Source organism: Ptychodera flava, chromosome 9 (assembly GCF_041260155.1).
Source record: "Ptychodera flava strain L36383 chromosome 9, AS_Pfla_20210202, whole genome shotgun sequence".
Taxonomy (NCBI): Eukaryota; Metazoa; Hemichordata; class Enteropneusta; family Ptychoderidae; genus Ptychodera; species Ptychodera flava.
Window position 1 is genome coordinate 45,051,683 of NC_091936.1, and position 18,421 is coordinate 45,070,103.

The 18,421-nt window shown below is 37.3% G+C and overlaps 2 protein-coding genes across 3 annotated transcripts in view; both read left to right on the forward strand.

Annotated features, from left to right (window-relative positions):
- The window catches only part of LOC139141157 (proto-oncogene tyrosine-protein kinase receptor Ret-like), a 59,249-nt gene extending 49,306 nt beyond the window's left edge, over positions 1–9,943 (forward strand). For both annotated transcript variants that reach the window (XM_070710766.1, XM_070710765.1), the window contains exons 13-23: positions 105–296; positions 873–1,039; positions 1,731–1,893; positions 2,683–2,793; positions 3,203–3,360; positions 4,109–4,231; positions 4,696–4,778; positions 5,000–5,040; positions 6,474–6,570; positions 6,851–6,950; positions 7,799–9,943. In XM_070710766.1, coding sequence (XP_070566867.1) covers positions 105–296; positions 873–1,039; positions 1,731–1,893; positions 2,683–2,793; positions 3,203–3,360; positions 4,109–4,231; positions 4,696–4,778; positions 5,000–5,040; positions 6,474–6,570; positions 6,851–6,950; positions 7,799–7,849 — 1,286 coding nt within the window. In that variant the 3' untranslated portion in view covers positions 7,850–9,943. The remainder of the gene's footprint in view (positions 1–104; positions 297–872; positions 1,040–1,730; positions 1,894–2,682; positions 2,794–3,202; positions 3,361–4,108; positions 4,232–4,695; positions 4,779–4,999; positions 5,041–6,473; positions 6,571–6,850; positions 6,951–7,798) is intronic.
- A 2,071-nt stretch (positions 9,944–12,014) lies between these two features.
- Positions 12,015–18,170, forward strand: LOC139141159 (von Willebrand factor C and EGF domain-containing protein-like). Its single transcript, XM_070710768.1, has 7 exons — positions 12,015–12,307; positions 12,995–13,022; positions 15,290–15,359; positions 15,501–15,544; positions 15,843–15,933; positions 16,380–16,423; positions 17,190–18,170. The coding sequence occupies exons 1-7, from the start codon at positions 12,236–12,238 to the stop codon at positions 17,204–17,206; spliced, it is 366 nt and encodes a 121-aa protein (XP_070566869.1). The 5' UTR covers positions 12,015–12,235; the 3' UTR covers positions 17,207–18,170.
- The last annotated feature ends 251 nt before the right edge of the window (positions 18,171–18,421 follow it).

The following is an 18,421-nucleotide window of genomic DNA, read 5'->3' on the forward strand; positions in this document are numbered from 1 at the left end:
AAAGTCACCACATATTTTGGACCTTAAGCTAGTCAAAATAAAAGCAGAACACAAAATGAAATACACAGCGCGGTTGATTTGTTGCCTGGTCAATGTAATTTCAGCATGCTCACCGGGTTGGTTTGGTGCAAATTGTACTTCGAGGTGCCTGTGTGAAAACAATTCGACCTGCAGTCCTATGGATGGTAACTGTACATGTATGGCAGGAACGTGTGGACAGTACTGTGACATCAAGTGCAGATGTGAAAATGAGGAAGTTTTTGTCTGTAAAGAAGATGTTGGACAGTGCACATGCGGTAAGGATATGAATGCAGACGGCAATACAAAAAAAAACGAACAAATAGAAAAATCAAAAGGCCCTTTTTGACGAATTCTATAAAAATGTGAATTGTCCATTTTCACGCTCTGTTTTAAAATATATACCACGTTATTCGATCAGGCGAGGAGTTTACGTGAAAAGGCGCCAATATTGATTTTTGTTGAAGCTTCATCAGGCAGTGTGAAACAGAAAACAAAACGAATCTAAAGGACATTTGAGAACGGAGAAGGAAGGAGGTCACGAAGGCTTGAGGACTGGTGGACGTTCACTGTGCTACAGAGAGTATACTTGTTGGAATAAAACAAGCAAAGGGCAAAATTGCCAAACCTTGTCAGTTGTGGTAGTGAACATTGTTAGGCTTTATGCATGGTTGTTCAAAGTATCATTGAATTGTCTTTGGCATCATTCAAGTGACATGTACTATCAATAGGAGATAGGATATAAACAACGAAGGATTGACATATTTTCAAAATCTTATGAATGTGACGTTAGGTACATTATAACACTCTCCTCAAAAGTGTGTCGTAATTTTTGTATGTATTCCACTTAGCAGACAGATCAGAGAAGAGTACACCAACTTCGGAAAACATCGGTATAATCACTGTTATCGTGTCACTTCTAATTTTGATAAGCTTATGTGTTGGATTTGCTGTCAGTCGTCAAAATGGTCACAAGGGATTCAAGGCGATCGTTGATACAGAATTTGATGATTATATACGGGTAATTTAAAGTGTTTCCACACTCTAGCATCAGAAAATAAAACGATAACTACTGATAGACATACTTTATGACTACACGTTATAATCGACGCCAGAGAATCCCAAAACTTGGAAACGTTAAAAAAACAACTGAAAACGCTCTTGTTCTCCAGAGCATACAGTGTGGTTTAGCCATTGACATCAAATAGCGAAACACTGCTGTTGGATTTTGGCACTTTATCATCAGTAAACTTTGCTGATTGATTGATTGATTGATTGATTGATAGATTGGTTGGTTGGTTGGTTGGTTGGTTGGTTGGTTGGTTGTTTGGCTGGTTGGTTGGTTGGCTGGTTGGTTGGTTGGTTGGTTGGTTGGTTGGTTGGTTAGTTAGTTGGTCGGTCGGTCGGTCGGTTGGTTGGTTGGTTGGTTGGTTGGTTGGTTGGTTGGTTGGTTGGTTGGTTGATTGATTGATTGATTGATTGATCGATATTTATCGAATTTGCCCATAGTACAGGCATCATTTTCAATCGCAGCCATTCAGTAATTTTTTATCCTACGGCACCAATCCACCAAACAAAGAAGTCAGCAATCGAAACCAATGGATACATGCAAAAACCTTTTTATATGAAAGTCATTTTCGTCAAGGTTTTCGTACTTTGCATCTGAAAGCAAGTTGACGGCCTTATTCATATTTTACCCTGCAATGCTGTAGGACCTATTCAATAAACATCCGGATCTCACTGAATTGAATATTGAACGTGATGAGGTAAAAATAATAAGACAAATTGGTTGTGGCGAGTTTGGAAAAATCGAATTAGCGGAGCTTCGAGGACGAAAAGGATCTGTATCTGTAGCAATTAAGTCATTAATCTCAGGTAAGTTACCTTTAGAAATGTTTCCGAAAGTTTTACAGATTCCTGGCTTTCTAGTTCACTTAATGCATGTTGAACGACGCGATGTTTGATGTTTTTAAAGGGCAGAAAACAACGCTTGAAGATATCTTTGCCTTTATTTATCCCCGCGGAAAAGGCAGAACATAGTTACAGACTGAGGGCTATCGGTGACTTTCTACTCGTAAAAATGTGTACTTGCTAACAAATTTGTTTTACTACGCGATTTAGAAGGCCTAAGGCGACTACTTCATTACGAAATTTGTCATTTTCCAGATATACCGGAATGGTTTTCCCGCCAGCTTGGCAAACGAACAATCTACTGCTGGGCAATTACACTCATGCTAGGCGACTACTATAGATACAAGTTTCGTGACAAAAATTATGTGCGCCAAATTTGTTTGATGAGAAATTAGTATTGTATACATATTAACACCATTATGTTGTTGACAAGATTAGATATGTATGGGAGACAAACACCATGCTACAAATTATCATGTCTGAATCCTAAGTCACCTCTTACCAATCGATACATGGCTCAATTCAATTTAAAAAACATTTAATTTAAAAACATTCAATTTAAATAGTTAATTTCCAATATAGTTTTCAAGCCCAATGAAGTTATTCAGATAATACGTAAATAATATAAGTCAATAATGAGTCTTCAAACTGATATAACTAGGGTTAATATTGTACTACACTTGGCAACTGAAGTGTCAAAGTCTATTTTTCTTAACTACAATATGTTAACTGTTATCCTCGCCATCCTTGTAGCACGATGCAACCCGCATTCATACCGTGACTTTTGCCATGAGATCACATGTTTGAAGAGATTGCATGGTCATCCAAATATCATAGGATTTTCCGGAATAGTTGTAATTGGCGGTAAGAAGCTCAAATATTTTCGAGTGTAGACTAGTGTCTTTTAAAGGTATACTGTCACCTGTCCCAATTTTGCAGTTACCATGGAAAGAGAAAAATCAAACCTATCACAGATCTTAAGCGGGTGGCCGCTTTTTAAAAACAGCGCTCTCACGTGGGCATTTTGAATGCCAAGGTATGTCCCTTTGACCATATACGGGCATATTTAGATTAGAAGTGACTGTATACCTTTAAGCCTTCGCCAGCTTGAGAGAAATTTGATAGATGGACTGCGTCTATACCTACAACACGTATTTTCCCCGGATAAACGTCAAAAAAAGAGTAACAGTAAAGACATTAAAGTTCACAAATACATACTTTTAACTATCACAGACTTGTACATTTTATTGTTTTCATTCCTGCAACCTTACAGAACCAAAGTACATCGTTGTCGAATACGCTGCGCGTGGTGACCTACTTCGTTACGTACAAAATCTAAGTAAGTTGACCATAACATTTCAAGAGGACTGCAGACTGGTACAAATATCACGAGACATAACGCTGGCCATGCAGTATATGGAAGAGGAGAGGGTAAGAGTCTGTCATTACCTATTATTGCCTTTATATATCGCACATGGCCCCCGAGAGCACGTGGCCATGTGCCCTATATCAGAAAGGGAAAATAGTCACCCACCACCCTCAGGGGCCAATAACCGAGAAATTATTCAGCAAGTTCACAACATGAACCGAGCGATCAGCGTCGAACAGGTGACAATACTGTCATTCGCCTTATCGTTTCATATTTTGAACAGAAATAGCTGCTTAGAAACGTATATAGAAGTTATTCAATGTTTTCTTGAATTGCATCCATTAGTCTCACTCTGAAGGTGACGCCAAATATTGAGTTTTCCCGTTCCTTCTGGAATATATTGCTATTGGCAGCTGGCAGCATAGTATTACTTTGAAATGAATGTCCTGTAATGAAGATTCCAATATGAATCCAATTATTCAAAATTTGGTCTTCCTAGTCTTTCACACGATCAAGAGTGAAGTGCCTTTTTTCGCGCCAATTGTTCAAAAGTTCTCGCTAATAGTTCCATTGTTGGGACAACCATGGGCAACAGAACATAGAAGGCTCGTGAGTCTGACAAAGTTCCAGGATAAGCCTATTTAATTCACTACATCGACTCGGCGTCAAAGTCACGGCATTACACTACAATGTGAAAGTTTCATCGTATGGAGTAGAATCTCGAACGAAAGGTTTCTTGATGTTTAAGTTTTCTTGATGTTCAGTTAGAACTATGTGTTTAATAAAGCAGACAACCTCTTCATTTTACAGTTTATACACCGGGACCTTGCCTGTAGAAATGTTTTCATTATGGAAGACTATGTTGCAAAGATCGGCGATTTCGGTTTGAGTCGCGACATATATGAAACGGGACAGTACTGCAAGGAGGCATGGGTAATTATTGAAGAAAGCATAGACAGCGGAGGGGGGAAGATCTAACCTCGGTGTTATCATTTTTATTAAGATGAAACGACTTGTAAACATTAAGTGTGGGTTGCCCATCCATTTATCTACCTAGTGATATCTATTTCTCGTATATTAAATTGATTAGTCAAATCAATCAACTTATCAATCACTTTATCACTCTATCACTCCACCTATACATATCTATTATATATCACTCTATCTTTCACTCTATCGATCACTCTATCTATCACTCTGTCACTTTATCTATCTATTACTCTATCTATCGTTCTATCTATCACCCAATCTATCACTTTATCTAGCTATTACTCTATCTATCTAGCATTCTATCTAGATATCACTGTACTCTGTCTAGCAATCCAGCCTTGTAGCTGTTTTCTAGTTTATCTTTGTAACTCAAATACTTGGGTAATTTTTTGCCATCGTATTGACAGTCACAAGTCCAAGGTCCGCTGCCTCTGAAATGGATGCCACTGGAGTTCCTAACTCGAGGAGTTTTCGACAAGAAGAGTGACGTGTATGTAGAGAATAAATTTCGTTCTGTGCCTAAAGTCGTAAATAATGGAATGCTCAATTTGCGTACTTCATCAGATAATTCCGATAGCCTCTCTGTGATGGAAAATGCTCAGGGCATATTTAAATTTTTGATGCGTAATTTAAGTTAGTCTTTTTACAATCACGTGACATTGTGTTTATTTACAGTTTTTTTGTACTGAACCTTTCCTTTTTACTTTATAGCTGGTCATTTGGAGTTTTACTGTGGGAGATTGCGAGTCTCGGTAGGTTCAATTTTGTGGTATATGTTTCTTTTTCATACGTGGTCTTAAGGTATAGAAGGCACCTCGGAGACAGACGTTCGGACTCTCAAACTTTTACAATTCTCTTCTGATATACCACATGTGGGGGTTCATTTTAAAGCTCTTGGTGAAAGAAAACTTTTCACCGGCTTAGTTTTCGAAATTCGAAAATTTTTATTTTTCTCCATAGAGTTAACACAGGGATGGCGGCCATTTTGAATTTCTAATATCGGTAAATCTTGGGTAATTGTTTCTCTAGTACCAAAATTTGCACGGTGACCCCCTATTTTTATTCTTGATTTTGAAAGAGAATGATTAAAAGATTCCTTGAGGAAAGTTAGAGCAAAAGTTTAAGTCTTTCACTTTCGACGTGCATACTACCTTAGGCCTAATGGGATTTCGTTTTGTCTAAAAATACGGTTTAGAATATGGTGATGCATTTCAGTTTCATCGCAGCTGTCATCTAAAGGAAGTTATATACTCGATGTAAATATCTGTTTAGTTTACTCTTTTTTTGTTTGTTTGTTTTTGATCCAATTCAAAATTGTTGGGTTACTATCACCGACTTAATCCCTTTTCTTTCTGCACAAGCCAAATACAACTTTTACCGCGCTAAAACCGAGACGAAGCACCAGTCTGTCGTTTCATTGTAGCACTTTACAAAATGCTGCATACGTTGATGGCTTTGCCCAACCAACAACTGCGATTATGAACACCACAATGTCGTAAATATCAAAATGCATAATGATATATCATACCTGTGACTCGCTTAAAAATTTGATGATAAACATTGAAGAAAACCCAATATAGTCGCTAAGTTAATGTTAAGGACTGTCACTCTTTGCAAGCAATCATTTTACCCGTTAACAACAACTACTGGTGGCTTGAACTGAAGAGTCATAGCGAAGGCAAGTTTTGACCTGGGTTAAATTGGAGTCACCCTACATATGATTGAAAGGTCAAAAAATATAGTTCCTGCGTGCATAAGGGGATTTTTGTCCGAAAACTCAATTTGTACGTCTACGTGTATTTGTTTCACGCTCCGACACTGCCAGTCCTTATTACCTGAATTGCAGGTACAGTAGTTTCTTGGGATCACATACTGAAGTACTCCATATGTGTCGCCGTTTGACCTATTTTACCTAATATTAGTATATAAAACTTAAATACCGCCATCTACGCTGTAGTGTGTCAAATGTTGTGTGCGACACTTACTTTCCACGTTTAGATTCACAACTTTTCCGACAGATGGCAGTAGATGAAACGAATTCGAATTAAGTCCACCCTCCTTTTGCCGTTTAACTTGTATTTTAACACTGTTTTCAGAAGTAGTACAAAATATCACTAATGGCTCTCAAGTGTGCGAGTGTTTCCAGCAATATTACCTACATGAAATATTTCTGATATTTTACCAGGACTGACGCCTTTTTCAACTGTTCCGACAAATATGATGGTTAAATTTCTCCTGGAAGGGCAGAGACATCGAAAACCAGAAAACTGTTCAGATAAAATGTAAGTTAACAGAGACAAAATCTATACGTAAACCAAAATTCTGCTGCAGCATTCATTTCTTTATATGACAGGTTTTCGACTTCTGACATTTGCTTTGCTACGTGGTTGTTTATTTCACGATCATGTATCACGATTCCTTCATTCTGTAACTTGATTGTTGTTCTTCGGTTGCCCTTCTGATCAACACCAGTTTTGCACCCATCATTCAAGCAGATTGCGCCCTCTATTTTATCAAATGTCCTTCACGTCATCATGCAATAACGGGTATTGTCGTTCACAGGTACGCCATAATGCTGAAATGTTGGCAAGCAGATCCAGAAGAAAGGCCATCAGCAAAAGAACTGACCGATGAATTGGAGGCATTCCTGAAAACTAAAAAGGTTGTTTATTTATCAGAACTTCCTTTTTACATTAGATCCGCGAATGGGCTTGTATATAAAAAAAATGTGTTCAGTGACATATGGAACAAAATACAGGTGTAACTCAATGTACTGATTTCAATGCATCTGGTTCTTGTTTTATCAGTACACTTTGGCGTGTAATACATTAAACTGCAGTTTGCATGAGAGGCAGGCTTCTTTGTTGCAGACTTTTAAACCAAGGCACTCCAGAGAACAGTTTGTCTCTATTCAAACACGGCCTGGCAGTTTCATCCCTGTCTATTTGAAGGACATTTAATATCAGTTATAAAGACGACACTGAAGCGTATAGATTGATGTTAAGCGCTCACCGCTTTGAAATCACCCGACATGTCTCGAATCCCCTTTCTTTTTTATTTGACTCTGCTATTTTTTCTTTTGCTTTAATTGCTTGTGTTTTTGCATTCGTTGTACTTGACTCTGACAACGATTTGGATTTTCATCTTATTGATTATTAAAATTGTGCCAAAATATTATTCAACCGAAATTTGGTTTTACAGGAAACAGTCAAATGGACATAGAGTTGACAAATTTGACATTAAAGAAAACTGTACATGAAACCTGCCCTTAATTTGACGTAGACAGAAAAGACTTTGTCCATAATCTGAGGGCGTTATAGACCTGTTGATGTGCAGCTGGCTCGGAAGATAATATCTGATTGGTCAATTGTGACTATTCACAGCAACTGAAGTGTACATTAGCCCTTATAAGAGCGAACATGCTGCTAAAAAGCGTATATATTAAATGGCACAGGGGTGCGTAGACGTACAATACCATAGCGATAATCACTATCACTTTTTTTATTTCAGACTTTCTTCAGTGATATAGCCGCTGGTTCAATCGAAGTTTTGGGCTGTTAGCGAATAACGGCGATTGCTAAGCGCTCAAGATTATAACTTCAGCCACAGTCTTCAGGCAGCACCACAAACCCTACGAGATTCTTTTCTGACTAAAACGAAGCCATCCTACCGGACAAAATCTGGATATGTATGCTCGGTTTTTAGTAAGACTTCAGGAAATTTAGATGAATCTCTCCTCCAATCTTAATCAAGATGGGAACTACTGTGAAATTACTTTCACACAGTAAAATAACTTTCGGTCCAGCTCAGCACTTTCCATTGAGTTTCCTCCTACCAGTTTCTGGACATGTAACATGTAATTTCAGAATCGTCTTCAGCTGCCATTCTATAAAGAGCCTACACGAGGTTACTTTTTGTCCATATTTTGCCATTTTCTTCCATGTATGGAGTACTAAGCTTTCCCGATTTAATCCCCGTACCCGGGTTTAATCATTATAGGATGCAAGTATTTTGTATATTCATGTGTGAGATGAACTTATCATCGTTGAGTTCAAGTCGGAAAGAAATGCAATCGTCAAAAATAACAGTGGGTGTTTAAGGCGTGATGTGATACCACGCCTGAATTTTGTATTACACATGGCGTTATTAGTAGCAAGTTAGGTATCTGTGTCGGCATGTTATCGCCAAATCTGTCACAGGCCTGCTACATCAAATCTGTGACACAGATTAATCAGATATTTTTTCTATAGGACCTGTGTCAGGTGTGCTACATGTATATAGAAACTGAATGTGACTAGCTTGCCATGTATCTAACATATCATACAAGTGAATTGATAGAACTATTATCAAGTACCAGCGCTTTTTGGTTAAGTAACTTCTCTTTCGCATATTTCTTTCAGCAGCTGTAACCCGACTCACTAGGGTAATATGTATAGATTTGAAGAGCCAATTATTGAGTTGCACCATTTCATATTGAAGGATAAATTCACCTGTTTAACGTTAAACAGTTGTGATCATAATGATTATATTTTCTACAAGAAGGAAATGTAATGAACACGATTGGAACTAATTTAGGATAATTGGATGGTGAAGTAATGTCGATTTCATCTACAAATGTAACCTCATCTGCTTTTCTTTTTACGTTACACATTTGTTTAATGAGTAATTTGTAATATTGCAAAATTAAACCACAGGGCACCAAACATTTTTGAGAAATTTGAAAAATATGCAGATCCAATTATCCCAAATTAGTTCCAATCGTGTCAATGTGACTTTGCTTTCAACATTAGAATAAATGTAAACTATTAAACTACCAGCATAGAAAAACTCTGCCTTAATATGCTGGTTATATTGTATATATTGTGCCAATGAATATGGATCTGAATGCACTTTCGTGTTGGCCAAACGTTAGAGAAAAGCATTTTTTTTGAGATTTTTTTGTTTTTGTTTTTAGGGGGTTTTTTTGTTATATTAAAACTCATAAACGTTTTACATCGACTGTCTAAACGAAAGCCGAGTCAAAACTGACATATCTGACAAAAATCACATAAGACATATCATGAGTTCAAAAAATTTTAATCTTTCTTGGTTATTACATATCTCCCTGTCTATTTTACATTTCAAGGAAACTCACATTTTAACATTGTAATTTCAGGCACTTTTGTTTTACTCAGACAGTGTTTATGACTGCACCATTTACCAATCAAAACCAATAAATTTACAAATGCTTTCCTCATATTTTGAGAATACGTTGTTTGTTGCTCAAATAAAACTGATATGACAGCCAGTCAAGTAAATCAAAATCTCTGCAAAATAATTGTCTCATAATGCTCTCGATTTTAGTCCAAATTACCTTAGCTAATGAACAGTGTATGTATTTATGTTCAAGAGAATCAGGTGTAGCACAAAGTTCACAGTTGCGCTAATCACTCTTTTTCCAGTAAAACAAACACTTATTACATGGTAACAATCTCTGTAAAAGCTTCCATTGGAATTCCCGTAATTTCGTTTCTTTCGTGATTTTGTAAATATTGTTCCGAGTCCAGATCATTTCACTGGACTGGTGCGTTACTCCAAGTGACGAGTACCATTTTCTAAGTTTATCAACACCTACACATTTCAGTGACATATTCAAATAAAGGATTTTAAAAGTCACTTTTTTCCATTGCAATAAACTTTATTCCGTTCCGGATACCATATTTACAATTTCCCGATAATTTATGAAAACAATGGAACTTACTACACCATTTCAAAATCACATTGCTGTTTCTTATGGCATTAGAACTCGCACTGTAAAATGTATTTAAAAGCGTCGGGAATTACAGTTCCTAAAGCTTTTGGTAGTGAATTCCAGAAATATTTTGTTGAATAAGATTACATTTCTGAAGTGCATCCGTTTGTAAGTAATCCATGGTATAGCAGTCCAGGTGCTGCCTTTGCATGAAACTAGTCTCTTGACCCATACAGCACTTAAAGCTTGACTCTTTTTGTCAAGATTGACACGTGTTAGACCACCTTGGCCATAACCATTTTAAAGTGTTTTATTATTGATCTTACGTTTTCTCTTGATAAAAATGTCAATTATTTTTGAACTGTACTGATATCATTGACACCGAAATGTAGTTACCTTCGATTCGATCTGCCGGAAACAGGATACTCCATATATTGTCTGATTTGGGTCATGTTGATCAGGAATGTGGAAATAGACAGTATCTGAAAATATCAAGGCAGCAAAGAGTCTGAGTAAATAGCTACTGAAGTGAGACAAATTCTCAAATAAATGAATGACAAATAAATGTTACATCGTAAAATAAATGTTTTAAGTGTGTTACATTTGTGATAAGGCCTGCACAAATGTCATAGCTGTATGATAGATGGCAGAATATTCAGATTTATGGTAGAAAATATTGGTTGATTTTTCATTATGGTAACCTATCCTTAATTTAAACAGTGTAAAAATTAATCCTTCCAATCACTGGGGTTCAAAGCAAAATATGTTAAATTACAAAGAACCTTGATAACCATTGCTCTCCCATAGAGTTTTAAACGTCTTCTTTCCCAAATTTCCGCAGTCTTCTCTAGCTTTTCAATTTTGCTATCCCAGTTAATATTTTTACATTTCTCAGCGTCGCAGCCAAAATAAACGCTTTCACAGGCTCATTGTCGAATCGATATTTCTCACTTTCTGCTCACAAAGTCTGTTTTTGCTAATCCACATTGCCTTCGTTTCTTGTTGCTCATTTTCAACCCACTACACTGAAATTCATTCAATACCCTTAAACGTTACCAATTGATTGGCAGTCCTTCACAAAACTAGCGATATCATCAGCCAATAATGAAATATTGGCCACACTGTTACCATGTAAGTTAATACCACTGATCTCCCCGACGGTGTTGTCTTATTTTACATGCAAGTACCTTGATCACAAATAATAGCAATAACCCCGAGAGTTAACATCCCTGTCTTACTCGTCTGTGTAATGAAAAGTTTTCTGAAGACCTCCTTTGTAAATAATACAACTAGAAATATTATTATCAAAAACCTTTATTTATGATGTCATAGGTTTGTGGCTATCCCACTTGTTGGTTTTGCTGTAACATCATTGCCTTCGAAGGAGGGTTGCATGTTACTTCGATATATTTCTGCAATCAAAATGGTTTACAGATAGGTCTTTTTTCAATGTTCGATGTGCCGAGACAAGTGCAGTGACTTGTACCGATTTTATATTTTCCCAACAATTTTTCATATTTCGTTTCACTGACGCCCTTGTGCAGCTGCTTATTGTCGGTTCATATGGAGACGGGGTGGCGGTTGAAGAGTATAATTCATCCGCCTGATGATCGCTGAAGCGATAGTATTGGAATCGTGCTATCTTGTAGATAAAGACCATGTGTTCAGCTGATCTGCATGAGGTTCCTGTACTGTAAAGAGGTCATTATGTAATAGTAAGGTATTGTTTTGGCATGACCTTTAATATTGTACTATGAGTATTTTCAGGGCCGGTATTATTATCTCTGAAGGGATTAATACATATAATTTAAGATCTATTATGATATGACGCGGCATCCCTTTCAACTTTTGTAGCTTTCGTCTGAATCACGTTAGCAGAAATGAATTTGATTACCAAATTATTACATATTTATGTGAGGATGGACTATTGTACAGTTACAGCTCTTTATTGTAAAAAACCTCGAACGTGTTTTACAGGAAATCTCGTGACAGACATATTGCGACAAATCCTGCTAGAAAAATAACATGCTGTTTTTGTTTCAGACCATCGGACCTGTACGGCGTCAGCGTTTAACCTTCAAACCCATAAGCAAATAATTTAATGAGGTCGAGTGTCTCTTCTTAGTAATCTAGGTCGATCAAAATGCACCCGAGATGATAAGACAAGTATATTTTGCCAGTCTCCAACAGCACAAACATTCAACGCATCTGTAGACATGACAGCGGCGACATTGCCTGTCGGAGTTCTATTTCTGTTTCTAACTTGTGTGCCCATGTACTTCACGACGGTAAGTGAAATTTAAAGCCACAAATACTGACCCAAGTAGCACGGAGCTATATGCAAAGTTAAATTCCAATGCATTTCCAATCTATTGCCGTTAGTTTTTGCAGTCTGAGGAATACTTGAGCATGTGAATGAGTCTCTTGTCCTTCATGATTTACCGCAAAAATCTCACAAAACAATATTTTCGAACAAGGGGAGACGAAATGCATTCTATCGAACAAGTCCTGGTTGAAAAAGAAAAGGAAAGAAAAGACCTGTTCGAATTCCCCTAAGCATGTGTTCACTTTTCCAGCAAATGTTGTAGATCTATCTTCATTCAAGATTGTCAACTGTTTGAGTTTGATCAATAGGAAGCCTATACTTCTACATGGCATCGTACAGCCTACATAAAGATCTGGTTATATACTTTAATTTAATTGACCAAATCGACAACCATGGTGCATTTCGAAAATGTGACTGACTGTGTAAAGGTATAAAATCACTTTATAATAACATGATGTCAAAGCTAAACATGTAGCAGTGTTTTGTCTATGTTACTGACAATCGTGTTTGACGTCGTGAAGATGAATGTCACCTGCACATCTGCGATCACCAATCCATCGGTGCATTTTTCCTCGGCAGTTTTATTGCAGTTAATCAAGCGAACTTCTAATTTCACTCTTAAAATGTCAAAATTGAATTTCAATTTCAGGGCTCGCCAGTCGGCACCTCCACGCAAGGTAAGTTTGGCAACATGACATTGTGATAGTCAGATATGATTGTTGTATCGATGTCAAATCAGTGTGCAGTCGATATACACGTACACACGCACCGATCTCACGTGCAAATACCATCTCGAATGGTTAGGACCAGGCCCAACAGGTCAGCAGATGTATTAAAGCTTTTGACGAAGATTACAGTGGACGAACCATGAACGGGAGAATTATATTGCTGCTGCTCTTCTGCGTACGATGTTTAACTATACAAAACCGCCGGCTTAACGTAATCTGAATTATATATTTAATAATTTTGCCATCATTGTCATCGTTAAGGATAAAACTGACCAAGATACAAATGTGTTTATCAAAGCACCTTGTAACCTTTTGACCAAAAATGGTATGTTCAAGCAAAAACTAAAGTAGGCGTCCATTTGTAGATATTACAGAGACTTTCATAATCATTTGAAGGCTTACTTTTCTGCAAGCTATACTGATTTGACGAAAAAGCAATGTAAGCCAAAAAAAATATTACAAATCTAGCCTTTAGCGTCACGATGCCAATGCCCATGCTTTGACCTGCGGTGTGGTTGTCACAAGGTCAGATGGTCTCGACAGTGTTATCGATGACGTCATGGTCGGACGGACAAGGGATTTAGACTCACGTTATACATTTACTGAACGACGCTTGACAAGTAGGACTGCGTGCGTCAGAAAAATTGTTTGTGCATTTGATATGTCTATATAATAAATAGATTTTCGTCATCTGGACGTCGCTGGACGTAATTTATTTTCGAAAAAGTGGGAAAAATAATTACTTAATGCTGGTGTTTACAACACTAAAAATCATGGAGACCTAGGATTTGGGAAATGGGTCACGAGACAGTGTCAACAATTTGTCCCGGGCTCAAAGTTCGGAAATGTAACCTTGACCGATTTGAGTTAAGGAAACAGTTCAAGACGGTCTCAAGCTTAAAGGCGTTATGTGCATAGGAAATAAGATTTTATGAATTGTTGTACTTGCATGTGTATTTCTGATTGTCGCAAGCAGGATGCCTTCGTCTATTTCGTCCTTATTTAAAAATAATTTCTTTCTACGATACAGTAACTGTATTCCGATATCAAGATTAAGGCTTGTCGTTCTATTTATATCAAGTTCAAAGTGCTGAAGGTTGTTTTATTTCCAAATGAATGTTTTGTCATGTGGTTTTAATCGTTATAATCATATGTGTACATCTGTTGGCCGTGGCCGGGTGTTACCGTTGATGTGTAAGGTACGGCTGAATTCTAAGTGTACAAATAGTTTCTTGGGTGCGCCCAAGTATGAGGCCAATACACAACTTTCCATAAAATCTGCACATTGATTCTAACTCAGTGAAACATGCTCTGTGTTTACTTACAAATCTCTGCGTTGCGCTTTTAATGTTAGGCAGCTATAAACGTAATAAAAGCACAAAATTCTGATGACGGCTTCGTTTCAAAAGCAATAAAAAGTTGAATTTGAATTAGTCCAATGTTTTCATGAGAACCTTAACACGGGCTGCAGTAAGTGGTCTAGGTCGGTTAAAAAAACCCAGCTGCAGTGGGATTTGATAATACCTGTCCTAGTGAAATAAGTATACGTGAAAACGCAGACGCTGGTTTTTAGTTATGATATCCAGCATTAAGAGGACAACTTCAAAAATTGTCAACTATAATGCCACTAGTGTTTTTAGCTGAGAAATGTTTGGATTTGATGAGACAGCTTGATTTTGCTCTACAGAATGTTGAGTATTTTCAGTTTAGTATTTACCATGACGTGTACAGGTGTGGAATTAACAGATCCATTGGCGAAACAATATCGCACAATATACCGTCCTTTCGTTGTTTATAAGTGACGTGCGCAAAATGTTCCTTGCAATGGTGAAGTATCTATCAAACTTCGTTTGAGGGTCCAGGCTGGTAACAACTTGTTATTGATTTCTTTATCTTACCATATTTGTTGAGTTCTTTTATTTTTACGCAGTATACCCATTGTCCCATCGGCATAAATCGTGTGGCGTATGACCTTCTTAGCTACAAAGATTTCGTAGTTACGACATTCAGATCATCGATAGCACGATAGTGCATTGACACCACTCTTGAAATCAATGAGAAACTCGGCGGGTCAAACACAGGTGTATGACCGGTCTATACAGGGTCGAGTGTGTCCTTTGGCAAGTAGCTTGAACTTTGTTACGGTGTTGATATTCTGGACGGAGCATACTGTCCGATCTTGGCATGTCACCCATCATGTTTTTTTTCTAAATTAGATTGTTACTCCGGGGATAAAATTTACTCTCAGAGGAGCAGATGGAAAGCTGATGATGGATGCAATACTTGGTGAGAGTATTTACTATTTTATTCCTGATGAATTGTAGTTAATTTGGTCATGATCTTACATCCTCCGTTAAGCACACATATTCGTCATCATCAAAAGGTAAATTTTGAACAGTTTTAAGACATTGCTTACATTTCTTTCAGCTTCTGTAGAAATGGCCGGATAATATGCACTTTGAATGATTGTGGTGAGTTTAGTTTTATTTATTGTCTGTTCGTTTCGATCCGTTTCGGTTTATAACCGGAGCGGTTGCTTTTTACAAATCAGAAATTGCCACAACAGCCCAGAGTGCAAGCTAATGCATATAAGTTCCTCGTTTTAATTAACACAAAATCAGTCATAGATAAATAATAACGATAATAACTGTCATTGTAATTATTGCTGAAAAAGTTGAGATCAATTGTTACACAAACGGTAGTATTTTTCCCACGAAGTAATTTTTGCTATTACTTATAAACAGATTTCTCCTTCGTCTTTCTGAACAGCGCCACCTAAGTCAGGGTGTCACTCAAGAATCGACGGACGCTTCCGAGAGTCCGGCTCAGCTTATATGGTCAATGATGGCTGTGATATGTGGTACGAGCTGCCTTTGATTTTACCTCAGAAAGTGTTTTTTTACCTTCTATGCATCTAGTATTTTGTCAATATCATAATTGCCCTGCGCTGAATTATCCTCTACGGTACATTAATACATTCCCATGTCGACACTTGCGCCTAACGCATTGTCACTTCCTTCACAAGGTGATCTTTTCACCGTGATATTAGTTAGATTCAGGATGAAACTTTCGATCCATTTCAATGTAAATCTTCAAAAATACAGCCGGAACATTAACATTTTTAGATGCCGGACTTTGTGTGACAATTATTTTTTTCTTCAGCTGAGATGTAACTCGTAATTGTTTTCACCTTTAGCGAAAACAATGTTTAACAGTAAAATCCACGAAGCAGTGCTAAAAACTGAAAACGCCTTTCAGTTCAAAATACACCGCTGTGTTGAAACATGGAACTTTACTTTTTTACAGTATTTGTTTCAATGGCAGAGAGTTTTGCACAGAGAGAAGGTGTGGTAAGTAACTCATTCTTCTACCTTTCAGCTGATGAAAATATACTCTGTAACGAGATAACATATGACACCTACATTTGTTTCAACTTCCCTACAAGCTATTCCATAATTCGCTCGTCGGTGCAGAAAGTTCAGATTTTTCCATTTGGGATTCCAAGCCTCGTTAGTGTGATATGTAAAGCTCTGCAGACCAGCCTTAGTTTATGATTAGTAAATTATTAGTAAAAAATGTCGAACATGGTGTCATCACGCCTTTGTTATTAGACCCATTAAACCATAAATGTTATATCACATCACTAGTCCAGTTGATATACTCTAAAGTGTTTCACCACTTCAAATCAACGTCTCTCACGCTGGTCTTTGTTACCATATGCAACGTACCGTAATTGAAGTCCGTAATGAGTAACTCAAAAAAGAATGATATCAGATACCTAAAGCTTCGAAAGAATGGAAATCGCTGAAAGAGTCGACTGCTAATAATATTGCTCTCTGTACCTTTGTAATAATCCAATATCATTTCTACTGGCAGTGAATTCATAATCATTTTTCTCACAGACCATCAAATGCTTTAGATTGCCAAGTAGTAAGGCGAAAAGTCGATCCAAAAATCTAACTTAGATAGAACATTTTCGAATTTAACAGGATAAGTACGCATGTGCAATGGGATGTCACAGGCATGCATGGTTTCGACAGGGAGTGGTACAAACCATGCATCGAAATAAAGACACTGTTAATGTTAAGGATTCTGATTTCTCACGTTCATCCACAGATTCTACAGACAACTGAAAACAACATCTGGAAACACTTCTCTGAGATTTGTGCATATTTTCGAGAAACGCTAGTCCGATGTGGCCGCTGTCTTGCCAAACGCTGAGCAAAAATTGTAGACATTGTTGCGGGAAGCTGAGAAAATGATGATAGTGTGCAAACAATGCACTACATCGACCTATACAGATTGCCTTTCTTCTTGCAAGAACATAGCTTCTCAAGGACTTGTCTTAACTTTATTTCTTGCATTAGTACACGTTTTGGTTACCAAAACACTGGCAAAAATATTGCTTTTGGGGGGCGCAAAAACCTTTTAATACGTATATAAAGAGTATATAATACAATGTATAGCATTTATGACGCGATTGATTTGACAAACATACACACGTTCATACATACACCATAGTCAATAGTTTCTATACTGTCTATGGGCCTACACACATAAGAGAGAGAGAGAGAGAGAGAGAGAGAGAGAGAGAGAGAGAGAGAGAGAGAGAGAGAGAGAGAGAGAGAGATTTGATTTTTACTGTGAAGGCGTGACCTAAAGTATGAAAACTACATAACTGTCAGTATGTTCGAAACACTCCGCAAATCATGCCCAATCTTTGCCAAACAGAAATTATGGCAATAGCGCAGAACCATGTAAGTACGTTTTGAGATCTTAAATCTCAGGACAAACCATTTAGGATAGCGTGGTCGATCCTGCAAAGAACAAGCAGTTAAATTGTACTGGGGTTAAATTGTACTACAAAGATATAAAACCGATAACAACCTAATATTGGTATACATAGTATCACTTATTACTATCTGTGTGCTCCTTCCATGGTCAAAGTAAATCAATTATAATTGGATTCATGTGTTCATGTGATTCTGTCAAACTATACACGCGTGTCATCAGTATCTGTGATTAACTGTCATCTTTGTCAACAACGTGGCAAAATTAAAATAATTGCATGACGTCATATTCAAGACAACAGTGTAACTGTGATGTTTCATGGACCTGTCTATTCTATTTCCACGTACACACCATGAAATTTATTATCCTCACGACAGTCAAATGAATGGATTGATAAAAACATCCGATTAAAAGAACAGTAGTCCTACTGATCAGATTGTCAAATTTTCATGCATTTAAAAATACAGACCATTTCTGTATGCTTCGCATCCGAAACAACACAAGAACGGACTGGGTGCATAAATTTATTAGTGCAACTAATGATGATATTTGCATTA